This window comes from Suricata suricatta, chromosome 4 (genome assembly GCF_006229205.1).
Source record: "Suricata suricatta isolate VVHF042 chromosome 4, meerkat_22Aug2017_6uvM2_HiC, whole genome shotgun sequence".
In the NCBI taxonomy this organism is placed as follows: Eukaryota; Metazoa; Chordata; class Mammalia; order Carnivora; family Herpestidae; genus Suricata; species Suricata suricatta.
This window is the reverse complement of record NC_043703.1, coordinates 140,179,826-140,202,374: the sequence shown is the minus strand read 5'-3', so window position 1 is coordinate 140,202,374 and position 22,549 is coordinate 140,179,826. Positions and strand designations below refer to the sequence as shown.

General features: G+C 36.8%; 1 protein-coding gene across 5 annotated transcripts in view; it reads left to right on the top strand.

Moving 5' to 3' along the window:
* Window positions 1-22,549, top strand: part of SPAST (spastin) — a 53,032-nt gene that overhangs the window by 13,603 nt on the left and 16,880 nt on the right. For 2 of the 5 annotated variants that reach the window (XR_003908006.1, XM_029937990.1), the window contains exons 2-7: window positions 2,833-2,919; window positions 5,251-5,334; window positions 11,607-11,702; window positions 16,541-16,728; window positions 17,352-17,485; window positions 17,961-18,054. Coding sequence is in view for 4 of the 5 variants with exons in the window: in XM_029937990.1 (XP_029793850.1) it covers window positions 2,833-2,919; window positions 5,251-5,334; window positions 11,607-11,702; window positions 16,541-16,728; window positions 17,352-17,485; window positions 17,961-18,054 (683 nt within the window). In the remaining variant the exon portion in view is untranslated. The remainder of the gene's footprint in view (window positions 1-2,832; window positions 2,920-5,250; window positions 5,335-11,606; window positions 11,703-16,540; window positions 16,729-17,351; window positions 17,486-17,960; window positions 18,055-22,549) is intronic. The other 3 variants (XM_029937991.1, XM_029937993.1, XM_029937992.1) reach the window with 3 other exon arrangements.

Below are 22,549 nucleotides of genomic sequence, written 5' to 3'. Positions count from 1 at the left end.
CATGAAAGTTTCTTTTTTATATGGAGGGATGTTATTCTAGCATCAGTTTTTGAATAGGCTGTTCTTACGTACTTTGTCATCTTTGTCAAAGTCAATCAGTGTTAGGTGTGTGAGTCTATTTCTGGATGTTTTCTTCTGTTCTACTGACCTATATATCTCTATCTTTTACATAGTAGTCTTGTACTTAAAGCCCTGTAATTATTATTTATGCATTTTCTACTATCATACTGACTTAGATTCAATTAATATAACAAATCAACTACCTCTTACAAAAAATGTTAGGTAATTGAGTAGTTACTGAGTATGTGAATTTATTTATAATCAGTCATTTCATTTGCACATAGGGATGTACTCAGTCTCCATAAAACATTTATTTGGATGTTGCCAGTGATAAGTGTCATATACTGCTATTAGGAGGGAATTGGTGCAAACAGTCTCAAAAAGTAGGTTTTTGATTTCTGGTGGGTGGAAATGAATTATGACTCATTAATTCTACCCCTTAAACTTACCCTAGAGAAATTGGCACATATACTTAAGAAGACAGGTACAAGCATGTTTATTATAGCATTATTTGAAATACTGAGACACTGGAAATAACCTCAGTATATTTTAATAGAAAAGTAGTTGAATAAATTATAGGATAATAAAGGATACTATATAGAGGTGTGCCTGAGTGGCTCAGTTGGATGAGTGTCCAATTTTGGCTCAGGTCATGATCTTACTGCTTTTGAGTTTGAGCCCCGCATTGGGCTCTGTGATGACAGCTCAGAGCCTGGAGCCTGCTTCAGATTCTGTCTCCCTCTCTCACTCTGCTCCTCACCTGCTCAAGAATAAATACTAAAAAAAAATTTTTAAAGGATACTATATAGAAGTCAAAATGAATGAAGTAGATCTCTCTTTGGCAACATAGAACTCAAAAATGATGTAAAATTTTAAAACTGTACAAATAAAATAGGAACAATAGTAAAACATATACTAGAAAGATACCCACTGAATATATTATAGTGGTTTCTTAGAAAGGAAAGGAACTTGGGAATGGGCACAGGCACAAAAAAGGAACTTCTTGGGGCGCCTGGGTGGGTCAGTCAGTTAGGCCTCCAACTTCAGCTCAGGTCATGATCTCATGTTCATGGGTTCGAGCCCCGCATCAGGCTGTGTGTTAACAACTCAGAGCCTGGAGCCTGCTTCCGATTCTGGTCTGTTTCCCTCTCTACCTCTCCCTACTCATGCTCTTCTCTGTCTCAAAAATAAATTAAAAACATTAAAAAAATTTTAAAAAAAGGAACTTTTGTATCTGTTATTGTAATTTATGAAGGAAATGTTTAAGCAAATGTGACATTGTTACTTCCCACCACTCAGAATGCAAATGCTATTTTACTATTTTTTATAATTTTTCTCCTTTTCAAATTAAAAACCCAAAAGTAAATGTAAATAGGTTTTTTATTAAAAGAAAGGTAAGCATCCAAATAGTTTGAGTTGATATGTAAGAAATTATTTTTTTAAGTTTATTTATTTTGAGAAAGAGTGAGTGGGAGAGGCACACAGAGAGAGGGAGGAAGACAGAATTCCAAGCAGGATCCATACTGTCAGCACAGAGCCCACGTGTGGGTATCGAACTTAACAAACTATGAGATCATGACCTTAGCCTAAACCAAGAGTTGGATGCTTGACCGACTGAACCACCCAGGAGCCCTTATAACAGATGGTTAATAATTTCTTCATGTGTCATTATCAAGTATTTATTGAACCTATTCTGGCCCAGAAACTATATGAAATACTAGTGGCACTATAATTAGTAAGAAATTAACCTCATCTCGGGCTGAATCTAGTTAGTGATTTATTTGAGGGTTGATGGAAGAAGTAGGTAATACACATTCATAAGGGGACAGCATTACATAGTTGTGCGTGGTGCTTACAGTAAGACTTCATCTTTGTTAATCAAGGGAGTCATGATATTTAACTGGCTTTGAATTTTCAGATAATATTAAGGAATGACATGGGAATTGTTGTTTGTTTAAATGAGGACATAAGTTGGAAAAAAAAAAGAAAAACCTGGTTTGGATAAATGATTTCCACCTTTGTATCTGTGTCACTTTGCAGATTCTAAAGACTAAAAACTTAATTTTCTAAACTTTTTAATGTTTTATTTATTTTTGATACAGAGGGAGACAGAGCATGAGAGGGGGAGGGGCAGAGAGAGAAGGAGACACAGAACCGGAAGCAGGCTCCAGGCTCTGAGCTAGCTGTCAGCACAGAGCCTGACGCGGGGCTCAAACCCACGAACATGAGATCTGACCTGAGCCGAAGCCAGAGGCTTAACCGACTGAGCCACTCGGGCACCCTGATGCAATAATTTTAAAAATAAAAACTAACTCCAAAAAGGAGGCACCCAAGAATGAACAAATTACATCTGATTTGAGTACAGTTCAGTTGTTGAAACAGTGTTTTCCCCCCATTATTGAAGTCATGTTTGTTTTTAATTGTAGGTATTTTTAATACCATTTATTTAAAATAAATTCTCCTTAATTAAAATTTCTTTCCATAGTACAGAATTTCAGTGGATATAAGCATCAGTACTATGAGAGGATAAATACAGGGCTCACAACCCTAAAATATTGAGAAACATTGAAGTCTATATCTCCCCTTTTGGGAATTTATACACATTAGGATGCTAAAGGTTCTAAGAAGTCATATAGTCATATTTCTCAGACTCACTTGATCATAGTCGTCTTTTTCATATATCACCTAATAACAGCACGATTTGGGAAATGTTTAGTATATTTTAGTATATAATGTCTAGTATATATACAAATAATTATTTCTGTTTTAAAGCAGGACAAAAGGAGCAAGCTGTGGAATGGTATAAGAAAGGTATTGAAGAACTAGAAAAAGGAATAGCTGTCATAGTTACAGGACAAGGTAAGATTTTATTTACATTTATTTGGTAGTCATCCAAAATTATATTCCCATGATTGTGCTGATTTCAGATCCAGCTATCATACTAAAAATAATTGACAGAATTTTCAGTGTTGTTATTAATGTGTAAAGACTTACAGTTAATGTTTTTTTTTAATCTATGTTCAAACTTGATTACCTATAGCAGTAAGACAAAACCCAGCATATTCCTTATGTCCTCTTTGCACCCTCTGTTGGAGATGTTTCAGCCTCATTATTAGTTCTGTTTTGAAACTGGCCCTTCCCTCGTAGTCAAGGCAGGAAAGGAGCGGGTAATCAGACTCCCTTTTGTGTTTGTGGGTAATGCTTGACTGCATGTGAGACTTTGAGCTGTAAAAGTCTTACTTTTATTCACACTTGACATTTCAAAACTAAAGCAGTTATTTTTCATCTTTACTTTCCTATCACCTAAAATTAAAAATTAGAATCTAATATTATCTTTAAATATACAGGTAGCATTTATTACACACTGTGCTGTGTGCCCAAGCATCATTGGGTGTGCTTCATGTGTGTTATCTCTTAATTTTCACAACCCCACACTCTGAGGCTACTGTTATTATCCTTACTTTTTACATAAATAAGTACAAAGAAGTTTGGTAACTTGCCTAAGGTCTCATAGCTAGCATGTGGTAGGTAGAGTCAAGACTTGAACCCTGGCAATCTGACTTCAGAGCCTGAATTCTAAAATACTATGCTGTGAATATTGTGCATTATGTGGGCATCACTATTAAATAAGTAAAATATTTTAGTTATCCTAGCTAAAATAAATTCAGAAGGAAAAATTATATAGGCTGAGAATCTTAGCCTTATGGGTCAGTCCACCCAGTGGATATTTGTTATCTAGTTGGCTGATATCAGCTCACCCCCCAATAATTACAACATATTTAATATCTGCCAGGCTTTTTTCTCTGCCCTTTTTATTTTGACTACTTCTCTAGATACTGGTGTCCTGCAGAAAAGAGAGCAGAATAGAACAAGTAATCATGGGAGGTTAGGCCTTTGAGACTTTTCACAAATTTATGAGCATGACTTTATGAATTATGTACAGAATGTATTTGCTCTTCTTTGTCAATTGTGTAGAAGAAGAGATAGAAGAAAATGAATATAAGAAAAATAGTACTTCACTGAATTGAAAATGCCTTTGATTATACCACTAAGAGAAAAAACAGTGTCAGTAAAATATGACACATTCTCTTCTCATCATCACTTTGAATTTGACTTTTACCTTATTGAATGTACTGTCTTAATCCTATTTAGACAAAGCTATAACGGCAGTATTAATATCAGTGACCAAACTTGTTTATGCACAGGCAGTGACAAACTGTGGAATGACTGCAGCCTGGCTGATAGCTTGTACAACCCATCTCCGTTTCAAAGATTTTTAAAATGTAGGGAAAAAGATATGCCTCAAAATCCACGAATTAACACATGAAATCCATGAACTACAACAGTGGATCTGAAACCATCAAAAAGATTGTAACTGATATTTTTTAATTTTTTTAATTTTTTTAAAAATTAAAAAAAATTTTTTTAATGTTTTATTTATTTTTGATACAGAGAGTGACAGAACACGAGACGGGGAGGGGCAGAGAGAGAAGGAGACACAGAACCAGACTCAGGCTCCAGGCTCTGAGCTGTTAGCACAGAGCCTGACGCGGGGCTTGAACCCACGAACGTGAGATCTGACCTCAGCCGAAATCGGAGGCTGAGCCACCCAGGCGCCCCTAAAAATTTTTCTTAATGTTTTATTTTTTTTTGATACAGAGAGAGACAGAGCATGAGAGGGGGAGGGGCAGAGAGAGAAGGAGACACAGAACTGGAAGCAGGCTCCAGGCTCTGAGCTAGCTGTCAGCACAGAGCCTGATGCGGGGCTCGAACCCACGAACGTGAGATCTGACTTGAGCCGAAGCCGGAGGCTTAACCGACTGAGCCACCCAGGCGCCCTGATTTTTTTTTTTTTAATAAAGACTGACTCCCCATGAAATTAGTTGGGATAATATTTTATTTCTATTTTTAAATTAAGTTTATGTATTTTGAGAGTGAGTGTGAGAGAGAGAGAGAGAGCACGCAGAGGAGGGGCAAAGAGAGAGGGAGTGAAAGAATCCCAAGGAGGCTCTGCAGTGTGGAGCCCGATGTGGGGCTCAAACCCACAAACTGTGAGATCATGATCTGAGCTGAAACCAAGAGTCAGACACTCAACTGAGACACCAAGGTACCCTGATAATATTTTATCTTGAAGTAATATTAGTAGGGAAATGTAGATGTTTTCATTTTTTTTCCTCTTTGTTCTCTCAGGTGAACAGTGTGAAAGAGCTAGACGCCTTCAAGCGAAAATGATGACTAATTTGGTTATGGCCAAGGACCGTTTACAACTTCTAGGTATCGTTTAATGAATTGTATTTGAAATGTGTGTTTATTGAAACTTTAAAATTAGATGGAAATACATCAAAAATCTTAAAAATTTGTTCAAGGCTTTTTTTCTAACTTCTAGAAAATTTCTAACATATACAAAATAGAAGAGTATGATGAATTAATTATCCATCTTTCAGCTCTAAATGTTATCAGCTCCTAGTCAGTCTTGATGTATCTATGTTCAAGGGCTGGCAAATTACAGCTATGGGCTAAACCCAGGTCACTGCCTACTTTGGTGAGATGGCGCGCAGCTACTCACTCCTGTAGGTGCTGTGTGGATGCTTCTAGGCTACAGTGGCCGTGGGGCGGCGGGTACAGAGGTCAGAAAGCTCCCAAAGCCTTTTGATGTGTAGCTCTTTAAAGTGTTTTAATATTTACTATCTGTGCCAACTCCAGGATGTATATACACTGCCCACCTTCCCCCCTTTGTATTACGTTGAAACAAATTCTTGATGCTTTATTTCATTTATAAGCATTTCCGATTGCATTTCTAAATAGATGTTTTAAAAATAAAATTACCAAATGCTATTATCACATCTAAAAAATAGCCAATGTTTCTTTTAATATTAACAGAAAATAATAGCCAAATAAATGATTAGTGTCCAAATAGAATTATGTTTAACATATAATGTAATATAACACATAATATATAATATAATATAACACATAATATATAATATGATGTTTAGTTATCTCATAATTTAATGACAGTATTTTTATGGTAATTTTTTGTACCAGGATTTCTAGAAGATTCATAGAGTATGTGTCTTTTAATATACAAGTTCATCTGATAGGTGGTTGTATGTTTATTTGTCAATAGTTCTGGCATTTTGTGATCCTAGTAGCAGTTGATGACTGATGCCTAGTGATACAACTCTGTCATTCTTTCTGTATTTATTGACCAAGTAGGTCTATAAAGAGAAACTTTTCATCTTCTGTTTGAAGGTATAAATTTTAAACACAATTTTTAAGGTAAATTTACCCCTAAAACAAAGTGGAACTAAAATCCATCCTTCCTGGGTGATTCTCTACCATAATTTGTTTTAATAGAAATATATATTTGGTAAACAGGTAGATCTTATACATTTATTGCTCTTTGATTTGTGGTAAGTTATATAGCATGTTTGAGCCTTTTTCATCTCATTTATAATATGCTAATAGATTATGCTCACCCTATTTGTGATATTGAATTATTAAAGGAACCTAACCATCTGTAGTAAGTACTCAAAAATGCTGGGTTTTATTCATCTCCTTGCCTGTCTGTAATCATCACCTTGCTTTTGTGGAAAAATATATTTACACATACATACATAAATATTCATTCTTATATGATCCATTGTATTCGTAAATGTTTCGCTCCACATGGGTTAAAAAGAAGCCTTTAATGTTTTCAAGTAGGTAATAAGGCAGTGTTCTCTGTCTTATTTGGCTGACACTTTGCCTTCTTACTTCCTATGTGAAGATCATTACTGTATCAAATAAAATGAAACATAATATCAAAGGTTATTATAATAAAATAATTGTTCTACTTGGTATTTCCTATTTTTAGCTGTAATGCCTTTCGCTATATGTACAAAGTGTCATGTATATGATCCAGATTAAGTTTTATTAGCAGCATGTTTCAAATTGAATAATTAGGAGTTGGTTGATTTATCTTTTGAAGATGTGATACAAATTATTGGAAGCATCTCATCTATTATAGACTTGTCTTTTAATGTGGCTTTGTAACTTCTTATTTGTGTTATTAAAGGAGAGGACGAAAAGAGGATCTATAACATGAAGTTAGGCATTAAAAGAACTAATGTTTTGGATATCATTGTCTATTGCCATCTTCAAAAAGTGCTATGTGCCCGTTCATGAAAGATGTTCCTTTAAAAAAGAAGAGGTGGAATAGAGGCCTCAACATATTCCCGTCTTCTGAGATCTCAGAAAGTCTAGGACTGTATTTACCCAAAGACAGTAAAAAAGAGCTGTGTACACGTGCATAATAGAGCATATTTATATACTACTTGTTGGTTAAGAAATGGAGCTTTTCAAAGGTGGGATGTCCAGTAGTTATCTAATTAGGATGGAGAATCATACTGAGAGTTCCCCATACAGATAGGAGAGGATGCAGACTCTGTCATAAAATGGGAAGAGTTCATGTATATTAGATGCCTTCAAGTTAGTAAGCCTTCAAGCAAAGCTTAACCGTAAAACCTGTTACAGATAAGAGAATTTTGGCATACTTGGAGGTTACTGTTCTGTAAAAAAATAACTTCATTCAACATCCATGTATTAAATCCTTATTCTGTACAAGGTACAGTGCTAATGATATTAACTGAATTTATTTAGTAATTTGGCAAATTTTTTAATGTTTATTTTTGTGTGAGAGACAGACATGAGTGTGAGCAGGGAAGGGGCAGAGAGAGAGGGAGACATAGAATCTGAAGTAGGCCCCAGGCTCTGAGCTATCTGCAGAGAACCCAGCATGGGGCTTGAACTCCATGAGTCATAAAGTCGGACACTTAGCCAACTGAGCCACCCAGGCACCTCTCGATTTTTTTTAAGTTTATTTATTTATTTTGAGGGAGAGAGTGCGCAAGTTGGGGAGGACAGAGACAGACAGACAGACAGATAGACTCCCAAGCAGGCTCTGCAGTGTCAGTCCAGAGCCGCAGATGAGGTTTTAATTTACAAATCCTGAGATCATGACCTGAGCTGAAGTCTGACACTTAGACAACTGAGGCACCTAGGCACCCCTCAGCAAATAATTTTGGGTAATTACCATGTTCTAGGTATAAACGTTAGGAAATAGACAGTGGTCCATCCTTCTTAGAAGTTTTATTCCAGCAGGGGGAAGACTGACACTAGGGGATACACATAAAAAATGAATGTTATACAGTATGTTGGAAGATGATAGATATATGAAAAAAGGAAAAGTAAAACATAGTAATGGGGATTAGGAGTGAATGGGAGGTGGTTTTGGGCTTTTAGTTTTATAAAGGATGGTCAGCTACACTTCTGAAAAGATGACATGAGTTAGCCATGCAAGTCTCTGGGAGAAGAATAGTCCAGAAAGAAGAGCTGATATAAAACTTTAAGAAAACATGGCTGGTGTGTTTGAGAAGAAACAAAGAGGCCAGTGTGGCCCAGCAAGGAGAGGGGGTAGAGAGGGGTTCAGAGAACTGATGGGGCAGGGCGTTCATCCTCACAGGGCCTTACATGCCACCATAAAGATTTGAGCTTTTACCATCTCTGAAAAGAGGAGCAGTTACGGGATTTTTAGGAAGGGAATGACATAATCAGACTTAAATTTTAAAAAGTGTTTTAATGTTTATTTTTGAGGGGAGGGGGTAGAGAGAGAGGGAGACCCAGAATCTGAAGCAGACTCTAGGCTCTGAGCTGTCAGCATAGAGCCTGATATGGGGCTTGAATCCATGATCCATGAGATCATGACCTGAGGAGAAGCTGGATGCTTCATTGACTGAGCCATCCAAGCATCCCTCTGACTTAAGTTTTAAAAAGGTCACCTTGCTAATAGACTCCAAGGGTAGAACAGAGAGAACAAGTTGGGTCACTATTGAATGTAGTAAGCTAGGAGAACAATGATGGAGGCTTGGACCTGGGTGATAATGAGGAGAAATTGTAACTGGTGGTTGGATTATAATTATATTTGAAGGTTGACCAAATAGATTTGCTGACAGATTGGATATAGTGTTCGCCCCTCTCTCTCTCTTTTTTTTTTAATGCTTTTTATTTATTTTTGAGAGACAAGAGACAGTATGAGCGGAGGAGGGGCCACGAGAGAGGGACACACAGAATACGAAGCAGGCTCCAGGCTCTGAGCTGTCAGTACAGAGCCTGACACGGGGCTCGAACCCACAAACTGTGAGGTCATGACCTGAGCTGAAGCCGACGCTTAACCAACTGAGCCACCCAGGCACTCCCGTGTTCCTCTCGTTAAGGCTCTCGTATATTGGGTGAGGCAAACACATAAATAGATAAATCATTATTACTGCAGGATGGAGATCTACAAATATTTTATAGGGGTGGAGAAATAGGTATCTGAGAAACATTCCTGGAAGAAGTGAAACCTAAAGGAGAGATTAAAATAACTTTTTAAAAGTTTACTTATTTTGAGAGAGAGAGAATGAGTAGGGGGCAGGCAGTGGGGAGAGAATCCCAAGCAGGCTCTGCACTGTCAGCACAGAGCCTGATGCTAGGTTCAAAGTCATGAACTGTGAGATCATGACTTGAGCCAAAACCAAGAATCAGACACTTAAGCCACCTAGCTGTCCCAAAAAAGACAAAGCTGTAAAGAATGTTTGGAAGAAAAGATATTTCGGAAGAAGTATGAACAAAGGTTTGGGATAAGAAATAGCATGGCAAGTAGGGAAGGGTGCTGGGGGAGAAGTGAAAATGGGAGTGCCCAGTATAAGAGATGTAGGCAGATTTTGGAGGGCCTTAATGTTATATAAAGAGGTCTGAGAACTGATCTGTGGGCCATGGGACCCTGCGATAGGGCTTTAAACAGAAGAGTTACATGGTAAGATTTTCCTTTTAAGTGGATGAGTTGGATGGTTGTGTGGGAACCAAGAAGCAAGGTGATGGTTTTATTTGAAACCATTAATGAATCTGTACCACCTTAGTGATTCCAAACAGAAGCATTAAACCAAGTTTACTTTCTCGTACAAAAATGAATTGGAGCAAGTTTACATTAGCAGTATAGTATTATTGTGTATATGTGTGTTTTCCGCACACATAAATCTAAATGCTACACACCAAAACGACTTCTGTGGCTTTTTATTCCTAGCTATTAGTTCTCAAAACCAAGGATTTAGTTTCTTTAATTTTACTATGTAACGAATGTTTACCTGATCTTCTTGTTATATTTCCTTGAAGAATGTTAATAAGGAAGATAGTTACAAATCAGGTTTTTTTTCTAATTTATGTCTATTACCAACATAAGTGGCTTCTTTCTCAGTATGGTGATTTGAAGAGTATTATCATTGAGAAAAATCAGATGACCTATCTGTTAACTAACAACAACAACAAAGAGCTCCAAGGTATATTGTATCAGCCAGTCCTAGGATACAAAAACAGTTCAGTGCTTTGTGCTTTGTGCAGAAAGGGTAGCTGCTACTTAACCTGTCCCAGAGGCATGTGTGGTTGTACCATACACCAAGCATGGCGCCTGCTTGTCTGACCTTAGAAATGAAAGTTTAGGAGAGTTACTATATATGTGCTACATTGTTTTGGTGGATTCATGGACTTCCTAGTACAGAAGAAAAGAATCAGTGTGACAGTTGGGAGTACTGCAATACAATAAATAGGGTAAGAAGTAGGCCCCTCTTATGAATAGGGGCAGACAGCAGGTACTTTCTGTGTATTATTTTGTTTAATCTTTGAGACCCTTGGAAAACTGAGGCTAAAGTAAGTTCATGCTGGTAATTGGTAGCACAGAGTAAACAGGGTCAACTAGCAGTATGGATGACTTGAGTGGGGAAATGGTAGTGCAGCAGTGATACAGAAGGGCAGCACAGCACAGACTGGTACCCTCATGGGCTTCAGGTGCTAGACTTGGAGACCTGGGTCTTGAGAGGATTTGTCTTTATTTGAAATTGAAGGTAGGGGTGAAATAATCCTTTTTTTTATTTTTTAAAATTTATTTTTGAGAGAGAAAGTGAGCAAGTGAGAGGGGAGGGACAGAGAGAGAGAGGATCCCAAGCTTGAACCCATGAGTCATGAGATCATGAGCTGAAATCAAGAGGTTGTATGCTTAATTGACCAAGCCACCTAGGTGCCCCTATAGAACCTTTTTTTAAAAAGATATTTGTGTTATAAAAAGAAAAAAACAATTTGTGTTATAAGTTACCAACCACGTTTCATAAGTATCTGGATGATAAAAACCATATTCATTTTTTGTCTCCATGCTGTTTTCTGTACATACTGATGTGGGCATATTAGATACTCAGAAAATATTTGCTGGTGATAGTGATGATATGAAACCTGCTTTAGGTTACAAAACCTATATAAAGCATATTTTGAAAATAGCCAGTGGTGAATTTCTGTTGCTTGTTTAAATGTCTGAGTTTTAACTAATTATATTTTTAAGATAATTTTATATAAATGCCAAAACCCTTCATCTTCTAACACCTTGAATTATTTTATATTTTCACTTGGACATCCTATTTTTTTATTATGTATTTTTTCTTTTTATTTATTTTGTTCTTTTTTTACCTGCCTCTGTTGCATAGAGAAGCTGCAACCAGTTTTGCAATTTTCCAAGTCACAAACGGATGTCTATAATGACAGTACTAACTTGACATGCCGCAATGGACATCTCCAGTCAGGTGGGTTTAGGTTAACTAACATGTAAAATAACAAGGCTTGCATGCAGAGTAGAGTCCTGTATAACCTAATAATGTTGATTTGATTTGATTTTATAATGGCAGATTTCATTGGCTTTTGTCTTCACAGGGCTGTGTTGGAAATCTAGTATCCCTGTCATTCATGGTATATAAATATATAGCCAATAGGATATAACCATTTTCAACATGCTTTATTTGCTTATTTTGCAACCTCCTATTTTTTGATATTATGAAATATGAAGGTTAATTTTCCTAAGTTATTAAAATATTCTTTTATTTCAACATTTGTGGTTTTTTCATGTTATACCTATACCAGGTTTTCATGACGTGGTGTTAAGGCAGAAATTTTAATTTCTCTGTTACGTGTCAATATTAATTGCACATATTTAATTCTACAATTTTAATTCCTGTGCATGAATGTTTTATCATAGTACCTTAGGAAAACTTTGAAGCTGAGTTCACATAGGGGAAACATTAGAATACTATTATTAACTGTGGGTTAAATTTGTTTTCCACAAACTTTTGGGTATCAATTCCTACAGAAGATTACAGCAGATCTTCATTTTCTAAATTCTCTGATATCTTGGCTAGTTTTATTGGTGACTTTTTCAGCATTAGTTTCATGTCCAGGGCTTAAATTTTACTAAGTAAAAGTTTCTTAAAGTAAACATTGCTTTGTTCAATTTGTAGCTGAAAAACCTTAGTTTTTAGACTAGAAGACAACTGTCTTCTTTATTCATATGTAATACAAAACCTTCGAGACTTCAGTAAAGAAGAATTAAAGTAAGTGGACTGGAGACCATAGGTCATAAAATCTTTCCCTTCTGGCTTTACTTTTCTCTTATGGAATTCTCATTTTAGTTTGGTCTTCTAGTATAGAGCCCCTTGTGATTGGCTATATTCCTTTTCCTATTCCTGTACCTGATTAAAAAAATTTTTTTTAAGATTTATTTATTTTTGAGAAAGAGAGAGGCAGAGTGCAGGCAGGGGAGGGACAGAGAGAGGGAGACATAGAATCTGAAGCAGGCCTCAGGCTCTGAGCTGTCAGCACAGAGCCCAGTGTTGGACCTGACCTCACGAACCACGAGATCATGCGCCGAAGTCGGATGCTTAACCAATGAGCCACCCAGGCACCCTCTTCCTGTACATATTTTAAAACACCATTTCTAGTATAGAAATAAATATTTTGCCTGTTTCTTTTAGCACAGCTCTGAAGAGCTGGTATTTTCATAAGGAACCTTTTAAAAAAAAAACAACAAAGAAATGTAAGAATGCACCACACATAAATAAGTTTGTAGGATAGTAATTTGAAATCCTAATAATCCACCAACATAATAGCAAAAATTTTCTATCTCTGGAGAGCTGGTATGCCTTTCCCTTATTATCTTGCTTCTCTTCTGCTTCATTTTACATGGAAGATCCCATTGTATTTTTCTGCCATGCAAGAAACCCAAAACAAAAGAAAAAAGCAACTTTCTCTTCCTGAGACCTGTGTTAAAAAATCAGACTATCTTATTTCATTCAAATCGCTAGTGATCTGTTTTATTCTGTTTTCTTGATGGGGGTACTGAGTGCATAGCTAATTTATGCAGCACTGGTATTTGATACTCATTGAGCCCTAGTCAATGAGCTTGCTTACTCAGGCCTGTTTTACTAGTGTCACATACTCTGGAACATTCTCGGATGTTTCACTTGGATGAGTTACTTCATCTCTCTTAGGAAGTAGTTATGCCAAAGTCTGCTTATTACATCAGTGTGTTATTGCTAGTGTCCAGTTTTCAACTCAATTTCTAGACATGCAAAGAAATGAGAAAGTGTGACTATTACTTAAGAATCAGGGGAACCTGGGTGACTCAGTTGCTTAAGCATCTGACTTCGGCTCAGGTCATGATCTCGTGGTTCATGAGTTTGAGCCCTGCATTGGTCTCTGTGCTGACAGCTCAGAGCTTGGAGCCTGCTTCAGATTCTGTGTCTCCCTCTCTCTGCCCCTCCCCTGCTCTCTCTCTCCCCCAAAATAAATAAAAATTAAAAAAAAAAATTTTAAAGAATCAATCAATAGAACCTGACTCTTTAAAAAAAATTTTTTTTAATGTTTTATTTATTTTTGATACAGAGAGAGACAGAGCATGAGAGGGGGAGGGTCAGAGAGAGAAGGAGACACAGAACCAGAAGCAGGCTCCAGGCTCCGAGCTAGCTGTAAGCACAGAGCCCGACGCGGGGCTCAAACCCACGAACATGAGATCTGACCTGAGCCGAAGCCGGAGGCTTAACCGACTGAGCCACCCAGGCGCCCCAATAGAACCTGACTCTTGAAGGGCCCAGTTGTTGATGTAGGAAAGACTTCAGAGCAGCTATAATAAATGTATTCAGAGTTAAAATATAGTATTGGTTAACACACCTGCAATCTTAGCACGTAACAAACTATACAATAAAAATAGTGGAAATTCTAAAGTTGAAAAGTATAGTTGCTAAAATAAATATACTAGATAAGCTCAATAGCATATTGGAGATGTCATATGAAAGATTCAGAGACCTTGAACTTACATCCAATCCATAGAAACTACTAAATCAAGTGACATGAACATTGTCAGAAAGCATATGAGTGATTGTGTAGGGCCAGGGGCAGTAAGGGATGGAGTACAAATGAGTACAAGGAAACTTTTGGCTTTTATGGAAGCATTTTGTATCTTGATTTTAGTGGCTATTTCATATTTTTTTTAAATCTTTTTTTCTTAATGTTTATTTTGAGAGAGAAAGTGTGAGAGGGAAGGAGCAGAGCTAGAGGTAGAGAGAGAGAATCCCAAGCAGCCTCCAAACCCAGCACAGAGCCTGAGGCAGGGGTCAGTCCCACTACCCATGAGCTCATGACATGAGCCAAAATCAGGAGTTGGATGCTTAACCTGCTGAGCCACCCAGGTATATCTTTATAAACTCATCAATTTATTACTCATAGATTATACCTCAAAAGGTTGATTAACAGAAATACTGAGAGATTTATAACAAAGATAGTATTCTTGGGGTGCCTGAGTGGCTCAGTTGGTTAAGCATCCAACTTAAGCTCACATCTTGATCTCACAGCTCATGAGTTCGACCCCTGCATCAGGCTCTGTGCTAACAGCTCAGAGCCTAGAGCCTGCTTCAGATTCTGTGTTTCTCCCTCTCTCTGCCCCTCCCCTGTTCATGTTTGTCTCTCTCTCTTTCTCAAAAATAAATAAGCCTTTTAAATAAATTTTAAAAATTGATAAGGTTAACACTTTTTCTTCCTACAGTGTTTTGAACATACTCCATTGCCTATTATACCTTTGCTATTTTTTTTTTTTATGAAAAGTCTGCTGTCATTCTCTTAGTTCTTTGTGTAAATGTCTATTCACTTATAGTCTCAGGACTATGTTTACTGTCTGCAGAAATTCTTCAACACTTTTTTAAAAATGCTTATTTATTTATTTTGAGAGAGAGAGAAAGCTCGACTAGGGGAGGGGCAGAGAGAGGGAGAGAATCTCAAGCAGGCTCTGCAGTGTTAGGCAGAGCCCAACCAAAGGCTCAGACTTACAAACTGTGAGATCATGACCTGAGCCAGAATCAAGAATGAGACGTTTAACTGACAGAGCCACTCAGGCGCCCCTCACCCTCCTTTTTTTCCCTTCTGAAATTAATGAACTTTATCTTACCTTACATGCTTTTCTGTTTTGCGGGGGTGGGGGGGGGACAGATACCATTTCCTAATTCTGTGACTTCTTGGCTAGTTTTATTGGCGACTTTTTCAGTATTAGTTTCATGTCCAGGACTTAAATTTTATGAGAGTTTGTAGCAGATAAGAGCAGATTTTGCTCTTTTCCACATCTTTGCTTTCCTTATTATTTTTCCCTTTTCTAGATTGCTTTCTTGCTTTGTTGTTTAGCATCACTATCCACTAGTTCCATGAACATATGGTTCAGAACTTTATTTACTGGAAAAACCTCTTGATCACCTTTCTCTAAAGTTCTCTTCCTTTGAGTTTCCTTAATACACTTCAAGGGATTTGATGAAAAACACAAAAACAAGGTTTTTGTCTTTTCTCTAGACTGTTCTGATTTGCTGACTGATTTAACATTGTCTTTACTGTAAACACTGTTATTAATAAACTGATGTTTGTTAGAGAGTATATAAAAACATTAGAGGAAGTGAGATTTGAACATTTGAAAGCCTTTAATTTATGTAGAAGTGCAATATAGGTAGGTCAGGTAACCTATGTGTTTTGTGTGTGTTTATTTACATATATACAGCACATAGAATACTTGGCATATTAAAAACCACATCTTTGTACCCTTTAAATTAAAAATTGGTTGATATCAAATTAATTGATTTTTTTTGTTTTTGTTTTGTTTTCGGTGGGCACAGACTGTGGGCTTTCATACTGTTTTGTAGTCTTGAAAGTTTGGAACCAAGGTAATCTAGTGTTTCCCCACCTCCCTTCTACAACGGAACTCTAATACGTTGATTGCATTTTGTTTCTTAAATATTCAGCACCTTTAGTAATCTTCTTATATCCTCCTCCTGTGCCCACAAATAAACGTGGTTCTTCTTATTACAAATAAATATTCCTTATAAGAAAATTATAATATACATCAGGAAAAGGAAAAACCTAAATACTCATAATCTTGTCCATCAAGTGATAACCCCTATGAACATCCTAGTAGATATTCTAATTGAAATCTTATTTTAAAATATTGCTAATATAAAAAAATAGTATTTAGCTTAGTTTTGCAAATTTGTACCTATCTTTATTTTATAATGTTTAGCCACAGTTTTCTATCTATAATGATTGTACTTTTCTTTGGTAGAAAGTGGAGCTGTTCCGAAAAGAAAAGATCCCTTGACACACACTAGTAATTCACTGCCTCGTTCAAAAACAGTTATGAAAACGGGATCCACAGGTCTCTCAGGCCACCACAGAGCACCGAGTTGTAGTGGTTTATCCATGGTTTCTGGAGTGAGACAGGGACCTGGTCCTGCGGCTGGAACTCATAAGGTATTTGGAGACAATAACTTTAATTGCTGTGCTTTTGCGAGAAAATATTGAACATAATATGCTTGCTTAAGATTATTACAAGTACTTTACAATATCTTAGAGAATTGATACGTTTATATAAAGCAGAATGTATTTTTTTTTTAATCTACAAGAAAAAAAAATCTGTAAGGACAACTTGCTATTAAGAAGCAAATTTTATTTTACCTCCCTTTGGACCTAATTTGGTATTTTGTAGTAAACTGCTTATTCAGTCTGTCTTGTATAATACTATATAGTCATTTTAAATTTGTTATTCAATTGTTTCAATTTATGTAAGTGTTTTATAACAAACATAGACTTTTGTTAGAATTCTGACAATAATCAAAATTACATGACTAAATTGTCATAATAAGGTCTTTTAATTTTATGGTATCAAATCTTTCTGGATTAAATCCTAAGCCCACTTCATGCCAAATGTAGTTCTGTAGTGAATACCATTTTGCCTTGGAGTAAATACACAGTTTTGAGTTTTTTATATCCTTTGTCCTATTTTTAGACTTTTAATTTTGTGAACTTTGAGGTTAATTTACCTGTGAAAAGGTTGTTAGGTTGTATTTTTACATTATGATTTTGTGTCCTTTAAGAGTACACCAAAAACAAATAGAACAAATAAGCCTTCTACCCCTACAACTGCTGCTCGCAAAAAGAAAGACTTGAAGAATTTTAGGAATGTGGACAGCAATCTTGCTAACCTTATAATGAACGAAATTGTGGATAAGTAAGTTTTGCCATCTAAAGTGTTTAATGGTTTTAGTTTTGAATTTGTTTATTTAATATGTTCTAAGTAAAATAGATAATAAGTACCTTGTCTAGGGGCAACTGGGGAGGCTCAGTCTGTTAAGCGACTGACTCTTGATTTCAGCTCGGATTATCTCACAGTTTGTGAGTTCAAGCCCCACATTGAGCTCCACACTGACAACACAGAGTGTGCTTGGAGTTCTCTCTCTGTCTCTCTCTCTCTCTCTCTCTCTCTCTCTCAAAACAAACTTAAAAAAAAGTATCTCTTCTAATATACTTATTTAATTTTTATGATGTTTTTGGTTATTGTAAATGTACAAAACCATTGTTTTACTGATTTAATTATAATTTCACAGTTAACCTAAAAATAACTATTTCAAAAAAATAACTTTATTTCATATGGTAGTAACTGAAGCCTGTTTTGTTGTGGAGCTAACTGAAATTCTATTTCTTAGTGGAACAGCTGTTAAATTTGATGATATAGCTGGGCAAGAGTTGGCAAAACAAGCCTTGCAAGAAATTGTTATTCTGCCTTCTCTAAGGCCTGAGGTAAGCACTTTATCCTTTTCCTTAACATCACTCATTACTGAATCCATACTAGCAGTAAAGAAATGTGTGAGCTATGCTAAAATGATTAATTCATGTAACAGATTTGATGTTTTTATTTTTTATTTTTATTTATTTATTTATTTTTAATTTTAACGTTTATTTTTATTTTTGAGAGACAGAGCATGAGTAGGGGAGGGGCAGAGAGAGAGAGGGAGACACAGAATCCAAAGCAGGCTCCAGGCTCTGAGTTGTCAGCACAGAGCCTGATGTGGGGCTCGAACCCACGAACCGCGAGATCATGATCTGAGCTGAAGTTGGCTGCTTAACCGACTGAAGCCACCCAGGCTCCCCAGATTCGATGTTTTTAAAAAGCAAAAAACATAAGCAGTTGAGGTTGACTGGTTTTTGAGGAGAGGAGAATGACTATAATGGTTCCTAATAACCAATCTATTTTTAACATTTAGAAGGAAAAGTAGGTGACAAAATAATTTTTATATCAAGGGAAGACGGATTTAAAATTGAGACAGAAATCATACTGCAGAAATAGGAAGTTAAGATAAAATTAAGTGGGGCGCCTGGGTGGCTCAGTCGGTTAAACCTCCGACTTCGGCTCAGGTCAGATCTCACATTTGTGGGTTCGAGCCCCGCATCAGGCTCTGCGCTGACAGCTAGCTCAGAGCCTGGAGCCTGCTTCCGGTTCTGTGTCTCCTTCTCTCTCTGCCCCTCCCCCTCTCTTGCTCTGTCTCTCTCTGTATCCAAAATAAATAAAACATTAAAAAAATTAAAAAAAATAAAAGATAAAATTAAGTTCGAAGAACTAATTTTTTTATCAAAGTAGAGTTGAAATACCACATTATATATATGAGTTTCAGGTATACAACATTGACAACTCTGTATCTTAAGGAGTAGTCACTGTAAGTATAGTTACCATTCGTCACCATACAATGTTACTATAGTATAATTGACTGTAGTCCCCATGCTGTACTTTTCATCTCTGTGACTTACTTACTTTATAACTGGAAGCCTGTATCTCTCAATTCCCTTCACCTATGTTGCTCACCCCACCGCTCCTTCCCCTCTGGCAACCACCAGTTTGTTCTCTGTATTTATGATTATGTATCTGTTTGTTCTCATCAGAACAGCAACAAAGTGGTAATTATGTGAGGTGGTGGATGTGTTAACTAACCTTACTGTGGTAAAGATTGTACAGGATATGTATGTATCAAATCATACCGTGCATGCTATACTTAGTATTCTGTCATATCCCAGTAAAGTCAGAAAATGTTAAAAACAAAAGAATGATACAGTAATCAAGATAGTGTGCCTTTGGCGAAAGAATAGACAAATAGATCAATAGAATAGACTAGAGAGCCTAGAAACACAGACACATGAATACCATCGGTTGACAAAGGCACAAAAGTAATTTGATGGAGAAACGATGGTGTTTTCTACAAATGGTGCTGGACCAACTAGACATCCATGTGCAAAATAAATCTAGAACTGTACTTTGACCTTTCATAAAAATTAATCAAAAATTGGTCACAGACGTAATGTGAAAGGCAAACAAAACTGTCAAACTCCTAGGAGGTAATATAGGAAAAAAATCTAGGGGATCTTTTGGTTTGAAGATAGCTTATTAGATACAAGACCAAAAGCATGATCCTTAAAAGAAAAATTGGTAACTTGAACTTCATTAAAATTAAAATCTTTTCTGTGAAAGATGTTAAGAGAAGGAGAAGACAAGCCACAGGCCAGGAGAAAATCTTTGCAAAACATATTATATGATAAAGGACTGGTATCCAAAAATATACAAAGAACTTTTAAAAACTGCACAATAAGAAAACAAACGACCCAGTTAAAATGTGGGCAAAACATTAAAGTACCTAGGAATAAATCTAACCAAGAGATGGAAAATCTATATGCTGAAAACTATAGAAAGCTTATGAAATAAATTGAAGAAACACACAAAAAATGGAAAAATATGTTGTGCTCTTGGATAGGAAGAACAAATATTGTTAAAATGTCAATACTACCCATATAAATTTACATTTTTAATACAATATCTGTCAAAATAACCCCAGCATTCTTCACAGAGCTAGAACAAACAATCCTAAAATTTGTTTGAAACCAGAAAGGACCCTGAATAGCCAAAGCAATCTTGAAACAGAAATCCAAAGCTGGAGGCATCACAATCCTGGACTTCAAGCTGTATTACAAAGCTGTAATCATCAAGACATTATGGTACTGGCACAAGAACAGACACTCAGATCAAAGGAATAGAAGGGAAAACCCAGAAAGGGACCCACAAACGTGTGGCCAACTAATCTCTGACAAAGCAGGAAAGAGTATCCCGTGGAATAAAGACAGTCTCTTCAGCAAATAGTGTGAAAACTAGACAGCGACATGCAGAAAAATGAACCTGGCCCACTTTCTTACACCATACAGAAAAATAAACTCAAAATGGATGAAAGAACCTAAACGTAAGACAGCCATCAAAATCCTAGGGGAGAAAGCAGGCAAAAATTCTTTGACCTCAGGCACACCAACTTCTCAGGCGTACTCAGCACGCCTCCAGAGGCAAGGAAAACAAAAGCAAAAATGAACTATTGGGATCTCATCAAAATAAAAAGTTTCTGCACAGTGAAGGGAAACAATCAAAACTAAAAGGCAACCAATGGAGTGGGAGAAGATATTTGCAGACAATATATCAGATAAAGGGTTAGTATCCAAAATCTATAACGAGCTTATAAACTCAATACCCCAAAACCAGATAATCAAGTGAAGAAATGGGCAAAAAATATGAATAGACACTTGTCCAAAGAAGACATCCAGATGGCCAACTGACACAAGAAAAATGCTCAACATCACTCAGCATCAGGGAAATACAAATCAAAACCACGATGAGATACACCTCACATGCATCAGAATGGCTAACATTAACAGCTCAGGCAACAATTAGACGTTGGCGAGGATGTGGAGAAAGAGGATCTCTTTTGCACTGCTGGTGGGAAGACAGTATGCAGACTCCTCAAAAAATTAAATTAAAAATAGAACTACCCTATGACCCAGCAGTTGCACTGCTTGGTAGTTATCCAAGGGATACAGGTGTGCTGTTTTGAGGGGCATGTGGACCCCAGTGTATAGCAGCACTATCAACAATAGCAAAGTATGGAAGGAGCCCAATGTCCATTGATGGATGAATGGATAAAGAAGATGTGGTATATAAATACAATGGAGTATTATTTGGCTATCAAAAAGAATGAAATCTTGCCATTGCATCTATGTGGGTGGAACTAGGGGGTATTATGCTAAGGGAAATTAGAGAAAGACTATCATAGGACTTCACTCAAATGAGGACTTTAAGATACAAAACAGATGAACATAAAGGAAGGGAAGCAAAAATAATATAAAAACAGGGAGGGGGGATAAAACAAGAGATTCTTAAATATGGAGAACAAACAGAGAAGGTTACTGGAGGGGTTGTGGGAGCGGGAGATGGGCTAAATGGGTGAGGGGCATTAAGAAATCTACTCCTGAAATCATTGTTGCACCATATACTAACTAACTTGAATGTAAATTAAAAAATAAATTATTAAAAATAAAATAAAATGTGGGCAAAAGATCTGAACAGGCACCTCACTAAAGAAGCTACACAGATGGCAAAGAAACATTCGAAAAAATACTCAGCATCATTCATTAGGGAATTGCAAGTTAAACAACGGTAAGATTCCCCCCACAGTTTTTTTTTTAAGTTTTTTAAAATGTTTGTTTATTGTTGTGAGAGAGAGAGCGCGAGCACAAGTTGGGGAGGGGCAGAAAAGTAGGGAGACACAAAATCCGAAGCAGGCAGGCTCCAGGCTCTGAGCTGTTAGCACAGTGCCCGAGGCGCTGCTCAAACCTGCGAACCATGAGATCATGACCTGAGCCGAAATTGGACACTTAACTGACTGAGCCGTGCTGGCGCCCCCAACACTTAATAAAATGACTAAAATCCAAAACACTGACAATGACAAATGATAGTGAGGATGTGGAGCAACAGGAATTCTCAGTTACTGCTGATGGGAAGGCAAAATGGTATAGCTACTTTGGAAGACAGTTTGACACTTTGTTACAGAAGTAAAATACTTTTACCATGCTACCTAGCAACTGTGCTCCTTAATATTTACCAAAATGAGTCAAAGTTTATCTCCATATAAAGAAACCTGTGTACAAATGTTTATTGCAATTTTATTTGTAATTTGCCAAGCTTGGAAGCCATCAAGATATTCTTTAATAGGCAAATGGATAAACTGTGGTATCCATATCCAGCACCAAAAAGAAATTAGCGGGGCACCAGGGTGGCTCAGTCAGTTAAGTGTCTGACTTCACCTTAGGTCATGATCTTACAGTTCATGGGTTCAAGGCCCCCATTGGGATCTGTGCTGACAGCTCAGAGCCTGGAGCCTGCTTCAGATATTCTCTCTCCCTCCATCCCTCCCTCCCTCCCTCCCTCCCT